General features: G+C 32.8%; 1 protein-coding gene across 4 annotated transcripts; it reads right to left on the bottom strand.

Annotated features, from left to right (window-relative positions):
• Nucleotides 1-1,985: 1,985 nt before the first annotated feature.
• LOC105792293 (probable WRKY transcription factor 21) lies at nucleotides 1,986-14,037 on the bottom strand. Of its 4 annotated transcripts, XM_052634541.1 has the most exons (4): nucleotides 4,339-4,591; nucleotides 3,336-4,250; nucleotides 3,129-3,254; nucleotides 1,986-2,411 (listed from the first exon to the last, which is right to left on the bottom strand). In XM_052634541.1, the coding sequence occupies exons 2-4, from the start codon at nucleotides 4,034-4,036 to the stop codon at nucleotides 2,267-2,269; spliced, it is 972 nt and encodes a 323-aa protein (XP_052490501.1). In that variant the 5' UTR covers nucleotides 4,037-4,250; nucleotides 4,339-4,591; the 3' UTR covers nucleotides 1,986-2,266. The 4 variants fall into 4 exon arrangements, with proteins under 4 accessions (XP_052490501.1, XP_052490502.1, XP_052490500.1 ...); XM_052634542.1 differs by lacking the exons at nucleotides 3,336-4,250; nucleotides 4,339-4,591 and adding an exon at nucleotides 12,844-14,037; XM_052634540.1 differs by having other exon boundaries at nucleotides 3,336-4,591.
• Between the last annotated feature and the right edge of the window lie 595 nt (nucleotides 14,038-14,632).

The raw sequence follows: 14,632 nt of genomic DNA, 5'->3' as shown, positions 1-14,632 counted from the left end.
AAATGATCATATCAACCCATTGTTGTTATGATTAATTGATTGTAATCCGATTCGATTAAAGAACGACTCGTTTTTACGGATAAAATATTTATATTTGATACACCGAGAATGTTGATAAGCATGATATTGTATAGGCATGGAACTAGAGCTATTAATTTGGAGGATTGAGTTGATTTTGAAGTCTTTTGGAGGCCTGATTAGCATGGAACTAGAGCTATCAATTACGAACCAAAGATACACTTTGTCTAAAGTCTCATAAAGACGAGGCCTGCTTGCTCAGCTGCCCCCTCTTCAAATTTAAAAAAAAAATGTAGTTCTAACTCATTTATAGATGATCAAATTATAATTAATATAGAGGAAAATTAAGTTTTGACCCTCAAAAAATGAAAAATATCCGATTTAGTCCCCTAAAAATGATAAAATAATAAATTAATACATGATAAAATCTATATTTGACATCACAAAATTTATAATTCAATTTTTCGTCCCCTGCATATTTAATATTTGTATCCAACACCCACTTAAATATAAATATAACTATCATCTTTAAAAATTTAAACATAATTATTTATATCCGACATTCAAGAGAAAAGTACGGGTTTTGGTATTCTTTAAAATTTTAATATTTTACCCTCTCAAAATAATAATAATTTACTTTAAGCTCTTTATACCTCTTGATTAAATTTTTTTAATATTTGATCCTTAATAATTTAATTTAAGACATTTTAACCCAAAACAAAAGATTAATGGTAAGTTTTATGTTTTATTTATTTTGAGAAGTGAATAAAAAATCAAGTTCTATTTATTATCAATGTATATGTAATGGAGTGAACTAGTTTTGGACATTCCATTTCCAGGTTCTTAGTGGATCAAATCTTAAGGCCCATTCCTCAACAAACTGGGCTTGGATTTACCACCACTTTCAAATATCTATACTTATTTATCTTCTCTTTTTTTTTTTTTTTTGAAATTTTAAGATGATTGTAAATTTTCAATTTTAATCCCTTTATTTTTCTGAGATTGTATAATAATGGTAAAATTTCAGTTTTGGTCAGTATACTACACTTAAATAATTTATTCTAATTCAAGTGCTTATGTGAATTTTAATTAAAATTCAATGTTAAATTCAAGTCCAATACCAATGAACGCTTGTCATTTTTATGACTCCCAATTTAGTTTTTTAATTTTCAAAACCTCGTACTAACGAATTTAACAAAAGAATTTTAACGATGTTAATAATCAAACCCAATTTTTAAATTGAAAAGTAGAGAAACTAGATTTCTAAAATAAAAATATGAGAACTAAGTTTCAAATATACAAAAACTTAGAGCACATTATATCCTTAAAATTTTACTCTATATAATTTTAGACCTTCCAATCCATTTTTCTACAACCATACGAAGATTCGGTCCTTAAATTTATTTGTGACCCACAATGAGCCGTATAAGATGAAAATCTCATGTATAGTTTTAAACTAGCAATGGAAACAGTGATGTTATCATGGACTATAATTATCTAACAAACGAAGGAAGCAGTAGTAACAGAGTATCAAACCAAACCAAATATTCAGGTACCAAATTTGGTTTATTTTACGTTAATTCCTAACTCCAGGCGAAGCGTGAAAATCATTCTAGTTAATTCCTATATTTTGTTTTTGAGATAAAAGAGGGGGAGGAAGTTGTTCTGGTTTGAATCCAAAGATTTGATGTTGTCAAATCTTAGATTCAACATAAATCACATGCATTGTTCCAAACTCACCAGGATGTTGACTTCAATAATTCTTCACGTGAGAGACCAAAAACAGATAACAACATACAATGGATTGGTTCAACCAAAAAAATCTCGGAAACTCAAACCTGTTTTCAACACCATCTGTTCTGTCATGCCATTCCAGAGTTTCCAGCTGTATGTATGTACCAAAATGCAAATCATTCTGAACCATTTCAAAAAAAAAAAAGCCTACCATGGTCAAAAGTCAAAACTACTAACCAGAACCTTGAACAGCATTGATGGCATTTTCATTCAATTCAAAAAAGTTCTAACCCTTCTTGAAGCATTAATTGTAATGGAAGATGAAAATAGTTCTTACAATTTAAACCCCCAATTCTACTTTTTTTTCTTTTTGGTCCTCCTGTACTAAAAAGAACTGCTCCATTATACCCCATGCTTGAAACCATGCAAAAATATGTACAGGAGCAAATCAAGCCAACCATTGACACTAAGGTAACTGATTGAAGGCTTGATAGTGATCTTAAGCCCGGAGAGACTATGTTGTCGTTGATTGCGATGGTAACCTTGGGTGGTTATGTTCACCTTCATAGGTAACAATAAGCATGGATGGTTCTTCCAAGCACCTCTCTACATGCTTCCTTGCAGGGCAACCTCTCATACTGCTACATTTATAATATCCCCTGCGTCCAATAAAAGAAATGCCTCATAAGTTGATAAATTTAGACGAATTTCACTAAATGCAAATCAAATTATAACAAGCTTCCTATAAACATTGTAAGCATGCAACTAGGTCAAGAATTGTCACTAGTCACCAACTCGAACAAAGGAGATATAAATGCATCGCTACTCGGCTATGCAATATGTTGGAAGAAAGGGAAAGGTTTAACTATTCTCGAACCTCCCTGCATCATCTAAGTTTTCACTTCATCAAGGGTCGAAATCCTCCAACACTCAAAACGTTTCCTTTAAATATCTTTGAGACTAAGGTAACCACTTGATGCAATAAAAGCATAAATCTTAACTAATATTATCTAATGGAAAGTGGCTGAGATTTGGTAGTACAAATCATTTTCAACAAAAGTTGAGCTAAACCGAAAAAAATGGATGCTTTTCCTAATATTGAAACATTAATGACATTGTCACATTCAATAAAATCATCATAAATGCAACGATGAACCCTAAAATGCTCTTCGTTAATCCACTTCGAGTCTACATATAACAATTTCTTCTAATGGAAGTGATAATCATAGATAAAGCAGACACTAAGATCATTTTGTTTCAATACTAATCTGTTTCAATCTAAAAGTTCCAATACAAACTTATATTCGTAATGCTACAAGCAAAACCAAAATTCACACAATAATATATCAAACCTCAAGTCTGATGATGATCATTACCTAGGGTGAGGAGAACCCTTGATTGGCTTCTGCCCATACTTCCTCCATGAATAATCATCAGGAGGAATATCAGCTAGCTTGTTACTAATTGCAGGCACCTTAATAGATCTCTTTACTCTATGTTTCCTGCCAACAAAGATTAACCAATTAAGGAAAGCAATTATTAGAAGTAATATCAAGAGCATGATCCTAGAGAGATAATCTAACCTCTTTTTGGAGCAATGGCATTTACCACTACTTCCACATTTAACACTCCCATCTTCACCCCTACCAGAGCACTTCTTCTTGTGCTGGGAACCCTGATCCGAGGAACGAGACCCTCCATTGACGTGGAAGGAACCCCCACCATTGGCTACACTACCATCCATGCTCAAAGAAGAAATGAAAGACCTAGTTGATGACATGGTAGGTGTACAGCTAGAGTTATCAAAGTTCAAGCTAATCCCACTATTACTCTTCCTAAACATCATCTCAGCTTGATGTTTCATTTGCTGTTGTTGGAGCTGTAATCTATGTCTAAGCTGCTGCTGTTGTTGATGTTGTTGGAGGATACGGTAGTGCCCTGATGATGCTGGTTGGGCTGTTTGGTTTTGGTTCCCTAAATAAAGACAATTTTTGGCATGTGAACTCAGTTCTTTAACTGAACTTTCATGGATAACCTTATGGTGTGGATTATCCAAAAGGATGCTTTGAGGAAAAGGGGTATCTAATCTCCTTAGCTTCCTCACTCTTGCATGTCCTAAACCAGTGTCTAAAAGAGAAACTACCCTTTTGAACCTAAAAACAGCCTCCCCAGTTTCAGCCATTAAATTTCTATATTGAATCTGATCTTTAGGCTGAGATAAAATACTCAAAACCCTATGGCAGCTCTCCACTGCTGCCTTGTTAGCTTCCTCAACCTCCTCCATGTATAACCTTAACCCCCCAAAACCAAAACCCCAAACCCAAAATTAACCACACAAAAACAGCAACGAAGTTTCACTAAAAAACTAGATCTTTAAAGGAAAACAAAAAAAGACCCATCACTCAAAATTCAAATTTGAGATAATCCAAAGACCAAACAAGGACCTTTTTCAAACAGAATTCAAACCAAATTTAGCTTTAAGGGACAAATCCTTTTCCCTAGAAGACGAAGAAGATCAGAAACAGGCAAAGGATCAATGAGTAAACAAAAGGGAAAATACCCCCAAAAGAAAAGAAAAAAACAGACCTTGTTAGACTTGGTGTTGTCAAACCCTAGATTCTGCTTCCCATGTTCTTTTTTAGATTGAAACTTGAAAAGTGTGAAAGGGAAGACTTTGTTTTTGGCTTTGGGAGAATTCAAGAACAGCCATAACAACAAAACAAAGGACCCAACTTTCTTTTCCCTACTAAAACAATATTAAAAAAAATGAAATTCTAGATAGAGAAACACCCCAACTAGAGAAATTCAATAGAGAGAGAAAGAATAATAATAAATAAATAAAGGGGGAGTGTTTGAGACTTTTGAGCAGTATATTAGGATACTCAGCTGAAGAAACGAAACTCTGCCATCTCTGTCACAGATTTGAAGGTGGGTCCTACACAAAGACTTTGGTTTTATTCCTTTTTTTTTTCTTCTTCTGCAACTTGCTAGCTTTAATTAGTGCTATCTTCTTCTTCTTCTTTTTCGAATTAAATACTATTTTTTGTTTCATAAAACTACCATTTTCAAGCTCCAGCTTTTAGTACTTCTTCCATAACCAGATGTGCTTTGATGTTTCCTAGTTAGTGCGAAAATAAAATGGGGGAGGGTTTATTGAGAAACTGGTCAACAGTTGGCTTTCTAGGTTTAATTAGAAATATCATCTCTTTATTTTATGAAAATAAAATAAAATTTATTTTTTATTTTAATTTGATTTTTATATTTAATGAAAATTAAAATATGATCTAATTGTTGGTAAGAGTATCCTGAACACCTTGTATTAGGAGTCCGACTCTATTCTACCTCTCTAAACAAAAATTGACAAATTAGTTTATGTACGTCAGATCTAGTTATTCTAATAAAAATTTCACCTATTTATATTATTATTGTTTGGTTGTTTGAGTTAGTCCCTCACATCAAAAATTTCATTTGACTTTTCTATTAAAAATTTCATCATTTTACTTGAATTAGTCTTTCCATGTCAAAATGGTACACATGGCACGTCAAGTGTCGTTATCTGATTACTCCATTAATTACGTCAGCTCTTATCAATAAAAACAGATAGAATTTTTAACAGAGAGATCAATTTATTTTTTGGTTCAGCTAGACCTATCAAAAGACAAGGTAGCCCCCAGTCGAGCCAGGCTTGGACAAGGATTTTCGCAATTGGGTCGACTTGGCTCAGCCCGAATTCAATTCAAACAGTAATTAATTAAATTTAATTATAAAAATATTTATTTTTTAAATATTTTATTATTTTGAACTGTGAATTGGGCTTTTTGGGTGAGTCGAGCTAATCCAAAAATTGGTCGAAGCTTAAATTCTTTTTTGAAATCGAGCATCGATCCGACCCGGATCATAAACAATCTAACATAATTTACCAATTCTTTTTAACAGATGAGACAATATACAAGCTAACTTCTACCAGAGTACTTTTATCTTCAATTATCATAAACATGTGAAATTCAAAGAATTTTATTAAATTATTAATATTTTGTTAAACAATCTTTTAGAAAGTTTTGTTGCAGTTGACCACCCATACATTATTACTTTATTAATTATTTCTCTATTTTACTATTTTTACTTTTTATATCTAAATCAAAATGAGTACAAATAGGATTAAAACGCTAATAGCCTCCAAGAGCTATTTGGTACTTTGATGATTATCATTTTCATGGTTAACCGTGTAAAACAATTTTACAATTTTATTTAAGATAATACCATATATAAATAAAAATATTATTTCGCAGCATTTTAATTTCCCACATATTTTTTATTCTATTGATTATCTTTTACTTTTTTTTCACTAATTGAATTCTCTAGCATTAAGAGAATATGGATTAAGATGTGTTATACATCAGAAACCATCGACCCGAGCCCTATTAGGGATCTGGGTCTTCAACTCGTGATTCAAATAGGTCTCACCAAAAGATTGAGGGCAAAACAGGCCACAAAGAGGACAGCAATGCGAGTTCACGGACCCAGCTCATAACGCAAGGCCATCGTCTCAGCTCGCATACACCCAAGGAGCTCACAGAAAGGATCATTGCTTTGCAGGCCACCTAGACACGTGTCCGGCGGGTACAGAGTCTGCCCAGAATGTCAGTTCCAGGAGCAGAAAGGACCGCATGCTCCGTAGACACGTGCCCAACAAACCTAGAGTTCGCAGAGAATGTCAGTACTAGAGGCAACGGGGTCAAGACAAAATAGTGGGGTCTTATCATGAGCTGTAATAGCATCTGTAACATGTATAAATACCTGAACATTCCTATCAATAGCATACGAGAAAAATATTACTCAACAAGATGATTTAAGGATTAATGGAGGTGATTGAATGGATAATTATTTATCATATTTTTCGATCAGCATCATATATATTATAAAAATATGAGATTAAAAATAACTAAATAATCATATTCACATTATAGTTTTTTTGAAACATGGTATTATCTATTTGAAACACTTATTTACAATTTGGGTAAATTATTCTTTTACTCTTTTCCTTTATTTTTTTAAGGTAAATTACACCTTTAATCACTAAACTATGGGTGAGTTTTCGTTTTGGTCACTTCATTAAAAAAGTTACAATTTGGTCAATGTACTATTTAAGTCACTGAGCTATTAAAATCGATACTATATAGCTTTCTCTGTTCACACTATTTGCACTAACCGAAAAGCTCTATTTCCTCTTCTCTTATACAATTCAGTTTTTTTTTCATGAAATAGCTTTGGACATTATGAATCTATGAACCAAAATCGAAACAACTTTTTTCTTCAATCTTTGACACTGACCATTAAATTGACTTGAATCTAAGGTATGTTCTTCTACTTGTCAATGACTACTGATCCACCTACCGATCATCAAATTGTCGCTTGGAGCTCATTGACAAAACTTAAAAAAAAAACTTAACAACCCAATAACTTAAATAAAAACTTTTAAATAGTTCGGTGACTAAAATGATACCTTTCGAATAGTTCAGTGACTAAATTGTAACTTTTTTAGTTAAATGATCACAACGAGAACTTACCCATAATTTAGTGACTAATGGTGTAGTTTACCCGTTTTTTTTAAGTTATTCTATGGCTTTTGTTTAATTTTTTTTCTTTATAATCCGTGCTTTTTAATTTTTAAAGTTATTTCATGCTTTTGTTTAAAATAATAAATTAATCTCGTATATTAGATCAAATAGCAAACTAGTCTTTCTATTATCTATTTCTATTGTTAAAATTGGCCCCTGCACATCAGAATGAGGTACACATGGCATATACTCATTTCGTTATTTATCATCATACAAGTTTTTAACAATAGAAATGAATGAAATTTTAACGAAAATATCGGTTTATTCTTTGATCTAACGATATGGACTAATTTACTTTTTTTTAATAAAGAGAATAAAATACAATCTAATTCCTAATATATAGGATTGATACTTTTACTAAGATATTAACTTTTTTTTTTATTTCCTTCCGAAAAGGGCCTTACTCGTAACCTTTTTACATTCACGTAGATTTTCATAGCAATTATAAACCCAATTTGAATTTTCACCCTTTTTCTATAAAACAAGCCTTTTAAAATTAGGTGAATGAATGAAATTAAACAGCCATGTTTGTGGTTTAAAGTATGCCTGTCTGACACGTTTCTCTCTAAGTTTTGTCTGCCCATAGTGGCATGTTTTTCACCGTTTTCTTTTGTTAAGTCTTTGTTTTTAGGGTTTATTTGTTTCTTATCAGTTTCTTTATCCATGCGGAGAATGGGATAGCATAATAGAGTACTAATGTAAGTATTTACCACCCTTAGTTAGGAGTACTCTATCGGTCTCATTTTAACTAAGGATTACCACTTAAGATATCCTTTTAGTCTCACCTAGACATACGGATACCCTCTCGATCTCACCACTTGGCACAAGTCTACTCAACAGGATACCCTTTCGGTCTACTCTTCTAAGATATTCTATTAGGGTCATCAATCCTATTATACTAAGTCTCTTGAACAAATACTTAATTTTAGGTTATTATTTACTTAGTCAAATAACCAGTTTAAACAGTTGATTCATGCGAGAAATTTGTGAAGTACCAATTTATTCTAATATTCATACAAACGTTCACTTAACTAGGTTAATGAAAGAGATATCAATAAAAGAATAAGAAAAGAGATAGAGAATGCTCATTGACGAATAGCAATTGAAGCGTGTGTCCGGAACATACCCCTCTCGCTATTGTTTCAACTTCAGAATAGAAAGATTCCAACTAACAAAACATAAAAAAGAAGAAAAAAACCCCTAATTTATTGAATAGAACTGAAAACTGTACGAGAAAATCTGTTGAACTCCCCAATAAGGTTTTAAGAGCTTAATATTTATAGTGCTAGGGTTAGATGACCAGATTAGGTCAAGTTACAAGCTATTCAATGTGTTAATCATCTTTGTGTAGACGAAAACACCTTTGACTATAAGTTGGGCCTCGTCGAGCCGGTGTTGCAACACCACAGGATCAGTGTCGTGACATCATTGGCAGAATACTCCCTTGGCAGGTTCGAAGTTGGATGTCACGACATGGAAGATCTAATGTCACGACATCAATGGTAGAATGCTCTTGGCTAGCTTCAAAGTTGGGTGTTGCGACATCCCGGGCAGTCCACAGACTCATTGACCTAAAACGATGTTTTGCATACATAACTAACACATTAGTCTTCCCTTAGGCCCATTTAGCCTAATAGATCATAAAACCACACTAAAAGCTTGTTTTATTCAATTTATACTGAGAACTAAATAATTTTAAAACAAATATAAAAGATATAAAACTACTTGAATATAAGCTCTCGTGAAAAGAGCTTAATTTGTCACTGTAAATTGTGGCAGATCACTAATGCTCTCGTTTAACAGCCTTCCAATGTTCCTCCATTGATGGGCGCATGAAATATAATTGTTTATTAACGGTAAAAGATATATTTGGTCTGATAATGGATAAATATTGTAATTTACCCTATTGCATGGCATCAACAAGAGGTGAACCATCATTGATACGTAGTTAATGAGTGGTGCTCATGGATGTCTAGCCTCAATTGCAGTCAATCAAGATATCAATAATATGTTTGGTTCGAGATACCATCAGAACATTAAATGTCTTACGAACATCTATTCCAAGAAAGTAGTGAAGATTACCCAAATCTTTTAAAAAAAACGAGAGGCCAAAGAAGATATAACTTGACAAACAAGAAACCCATGACTGTGTGTTATTGAAATATAATCAATGTAGACGAGGATGTACATCGTTGATGCCATGTTATTCAAAATGAACAATGAGCCGTCGAATTCAGATTTAACAAACACCATTTGTTGAAGATGACTTTTAAACCATAAATTGCCTTTTTTATACAATCGACATGAGATGGGTATTTCGGATGAACAAAGCATGGTGGTTGGGGCATAAAATCTTGCTTTTGCAAATTCCCTCGTAGGAATGCATTGTTGACATCAATTTTGATGAATTTTCCTCCTTTTTTTAGAATAGTTATATTGAGCACAAAACGTACAATAACCCATTTTATCACTAGACTAAAAGTATGATGAAAATCCAACCCAGATCGTTGCATGAACCCTTATGCAACAGGGTAGGCCTTATAACAATCAATGGAATCTTCAACTTGCCTTTTAATTTTGTAGAGCCATTTGCAATTCACAACATTACTTTTAGAATCATTGGGTACTAATTCCCAAGTTTTGTTATTGAGTAATGCTTCCAATTCTAATCTCATAGTTACCCTCCATTTTATGGTTTATTGGCTTGGTTGAAGGTTGTCGAGGTAAAAACATTTATAAAATATTGTCACATCAGCATGAGGTACACGTGGCATGTCATGTGTTATTACTTGGTTCTCCGTCAACCATGTCAGTACTTAATAATAAATATGAATGAAATTTTTAACAAAACGACCGATTTGCTCTTTGATCTAACGCATAGGGACTAATTGCCTACTCTTTTTTTTTAGTAAAGGGGGGCAAAGTGCTATCTGACTCTTATTAGAAGAAATACAAATAAACAACAATCTTACTTATTCATTTAAGGTGCATTTGGTTTGCTGAATATTAAATTAGGTTTCATAATATGATTACGGGAATGTAAGATTACAAGCTTGTTAGGTTCGTTTGATTGGAATGTAAGATTCAGACATTTGGTTGATGGAATATAAGATTATCTATTAGCACATTAGTTTTGGTTGTTATAGAATTTGTTTCTTTAAACAAGTTTAGTTCTTCTAATATTTTTAATCTCAATTTCTATAAAATTACGATAAATTATTACAATTCTTACTTTTTATACAATTTATATATTAGTAAGTAAATATATGATGTTAAAATAAATTCTGAATCCTAATTATAAATATTTATGAAAAGTGATTGCAACACTAACTATTCCTATAATTATAACCATAATTAATATATTAATAAATAAATCATCAAATAAAATATAATAATTATAATTGTAATGTATTACCCTAGTTCATTATTAAGTTTTTTTTATTAATTTTAAATTTTATTTAAGAAAAAAACCTAAGTTGATTAAAATAATAAAAGCAAAGGATAAATTAGTCCAAAACTTTAAACTATACCCATAATCTAAAATAACCTAAGAAATGGGTCGTGAAGTTGCACACTATATTACAGCATATTGACACGATTCTACAATGTTGCTAACAATTCAAACACTACAACCTTACGAACCAAACCCCTAAAATAATAACCGTTTAATCACATAATATGAAGCTCCTGGGACACAAGGTAACACTTTTTTGATTTTTTTTTTATTTTAGACATAAATACAGTTATTTTCCCTCATTAAAAAAAAACCCTTCAAATCCCATACTTCAGATTTCACTTTAATGCTATAAATGGGAAATTCCAGCCTTTCTTGTTTTGGAGCTTAGCAGATATGCCATTTGCCATTGCAAATGGTTGTGGAACCTTGTTGCTATTGTTCATTAGTCTAAACATAAATCACATGCATTGTTCCAAATACTTACCAAGATTTTGACTTCAATAATTCTTCACGTGAGGCACCAAAAACAGACAAGAACATTCAATGGATTGGTTCAACAAAAATTCAGAATTTCAATCCAATCTTTGAAACTCAAACCAGTTTTAAACACCATCATCTGTTCTGTCATGTCATTCCAGAGTTTCCAGCAGTATGTATGTGCCAAAAGACAAATTTTGAACAATTTTGGTTTGGTTCCAAACATATTTCACGAGTGGATTTAACTGATGGCATGTTTCATTCAATTCAAAAAGTTCTAACCCTTTTTGAAGCATTAATTGCAATGAAAGATGAAAATAGTTCTTACAATTTAAACCCCCCAATTCTACAATTGTCTTCTTTTTGGTCCTCTTGCACTTGGTTTTAATGTTGGTTGCCAAGGAAAAAAAAAAAACTGCTCCAATATACCCCATGCTTAACCATGTAAAATATGTACTCAAGCTTAACCATTAACACTAGGAAGCGATCTTAGCTAGGTCCCCTGAGAGACTATGTTGTCGTTGTTTGCGATGGTAACCTTCGGTGGTTATGTTCACCTTCATAGGTAACAATAAGCATGGATGGCTCTTCCAAGCACCTCTCCACGTGCTTCCTCGCAGGGCAACCTCTCATACTGCTACATTTATAATATCCCCTGCTCGGATAAAAGAAAGGCCTTGTAAGTCGATAAAACTAGACGAATTTCACTAAATACAAGTCAAATTATATAACAAGCTTCCTATGAACACTGTAAGACTGTAACTGGAACGAGGACTGTCGCTAGTCACCAACTCAAACATAGAATATATAAACGCATCGCTACTTGGCTACGTGGTATGTTGGAAGAAAGGGAAAAGTTTAACTCTTCTCGAACCTCCCTGCATCATCTAAGTTTTCACCTCATAATGGGTTGAAATCCTTCAATGCTCTAAAGTTTCCTTTTAATATCTTCGAGACCAAGGTAAATCCCTCAATGCCATAAAAGCATAAATCTTAACCAATACCATCTAATTCAATGTAGCTGAAATACGATAGTACTAATCAATTTTCGACAGAAGTAACAGCTAAATCAAGAAAAGGATGCATTTCCTAAATATTGAAACATTAGTGACATTGTTTTGCAACGATGAACCTTAAAAGGCTCCCCGTACATCCAACTTCAAGTCTATATAACACTTCCTCCAAATCGAACTGGTAATCAGAGATAAAACAGACACTAAAAGTTCCAATCCAATATGAACTTAATATTGGTAATGCCACGAGCAAAACCGAACAGAGCAACACGGAATTTCACATAATAATATATCAAACCTCAGTCTGATGATGATCATTACCTAGGGTGAGGAGAACCCTTGATTGGCTTCTGTCCATACTTCCTCCATGAATAATCATCAGGAGGAATATCAGCTAGCTTGTTACTAATTGCAGGCACCTTGATTGATCTCTTCACTCTATGTTTCCTGCCAACAAAGAGTAACCACTTAAGGAAAGCAATTACAAGAACTAATATCAAGAGCATGATCCTATATTGATTCTCACCTCTTTTTGGAGCAATGGCATTTACCACTACTTCCACATTTGACACTCCCATCTTCACCCCTACCAGAGCACTTCTTCTTGTGTCGGGGACCTTGATCCAAAGAACGAGACCCTCCAGTGAAATGGAAGGAACCCCCACCACCATCTAACTTAGCTACACTACCATCTATGCTCAAAGAAGAAATAAAAGACCTAGTTGATGACATGGTAGGTGTGCAGCCAGAGTTATCAAAGTTCAAGCTAATCCCACTGTTACTCTTCCTAAACATCATCTCAGCTTGATGTTTCATTTGCTGTTGGTGGAGCTGTAATCTTTGTCTAAACTGTTGCTGTTGTTGAAGCATATGGTAGGGTCCTGATGATGCCGGTTGGGCTGTTTGGTGATTGTTCCCTAAATAAAAAGGACCAAGCTGCAAATTCTTGGATGGATTATCAGTTGTAGCCTTACGGTGTGGATTATCTAAAAGGATGCTTTGAGGAAAAGGGGTCTGTAATTTCCTCATCTTCCTCACTCTTGCATGTCCTAAACTAGTGTTTAAAAGAGAAACTACCCTTTTGAACCTAAAAACAGCCTCCCCAGTTTCAGCCATTAAATTTCTATATTGAATCTGATCTTTAGGCTGAGATAAACTACTCAAAACCCTATGGCAGCTCTCCACTGCTGCCTTGTTAGCTTCTTCAACCTCCTCCATGTCCAAAAACCAATAAACAAACCCCTGATAACCCCCAAATCCAAAATTAACCAAACAAAAACATACCACAAAATCAACAAAGTTTCACTAAAATACTAGATCTTTAAAGGGAAACAAAAAATTAAAAAAGACCCGTCATTCAAAATTGAAAATAACCCAAAGACCAAACAAGGACCTTTTTCAACAAAATTTAAACCAAATTTTCCTCTTTTTTTCCCAAAACATAGAAGACCAAGAAGAGAAGGAACAAGGAGAAAATACCAACAACAAAAAAAAACCACACCTTGTTAAACCCTAGATTCTGCTTCCCATGTTCTTTTTTTTTTTTAATTTCTTTTTAGATTGAAACTTGAAAAGTGTGAGAGGGAAGACTTTGTTTTTGGCTTTGGAGAATTCATAAAACGGCCATAAGAACAAAACAAAAGCTCTCAACTTCCTTTTTCCTCCTTCTACTATATACTAATAAAACTTTAAAAAACAATATAAAAAATATTAAAAAATTCTAGATAGAGAAACCCCCCAAAAAAAAGAAATTCAACCTAGAGAGAAAATCATAATGATAATTAATTAAATAATTAAATAGGAACCTCAGCTGAAGAAAATGAAAACTCTGCCATCTCTGTCACATATTTGAAGTGGGTCCCACCCAAAGACTTTGGTTTTATTCTTTTTCTTCTGCCATTGCTAGCTTTAACTAGTGCTATCTCTTTTTTCTTTTTTTTTTTGGAATTAAATGCCATGTTTTTTCTTTCATAAAACTACCATTTTCAAGCTTCAGTTTTTACTTCTTCATAACCAGATGTGTTTCTATGTTTCCCAGTTAATGCTTTCTTATTTCAACTTGAAATTTTATAATTTGATTTTTTATTTTATGAAAATTAAGAATTTAATTATAAATTAAAATTTTATCACAGTATATGTGTGAAAGTCACAAATTTAAAATATAAATATATATTTAAAAATAGCATATAACACACATGGAAGATGCCAGGAGATTTTTTAATAAGGGATGAATAAAATTTTAATTTTAATAGTTTATATTTTATAATTTTAAAGAATTAAATTAAATTTTTGTAATTTTAGGAGGGTTAAAGTGT

This window comes from Gossypium raimondii, chromosome 8 (genome assembly GCF_025698545.1).
Source record: "Gossypium raimondii isolate GPD5lz chromosome 8, ASM2569854v1, whole genome shotgun sequence".
In the NCBI taxonomy this organism is placed as follows: Eukaryota; Viridiplantae; Streptophyta; class Magnoliopsida; order Malvales; family Malvaceae; genus Gossypium; species Gossypium raimondii.
The sequence above is the reverse complement of the archived record's forward strand: the minus strand, read 5'-3'. Positions and strand labels throughout refer to the sequence as shown.

Bases quoted from the DNA above. Each gene is read 5' to 3' on its own strand.
- LOC105792293 (XM_052634540.1), bottom strand. From the start codon at position 4,036: ATGGAGGAGGTTGAGGAAGCTAACAAGGCAGCAGTGGAGAGCTGCCAT. The intron at 3,255-3,335 runs GTTAGATTATCT...CTTTGTTGGCAG, and splicing joins TGCCATTGCTCCAAAAAGAG to GAAACATAGAGTAAAGAGAT. The intron at 2,412-3,128 runs GTAATGATCATC...TATTGGACGCAG, and splicing joins AAGGGTTCTCCTCACCCTAG to GGGATATTATAAATGTAGCA.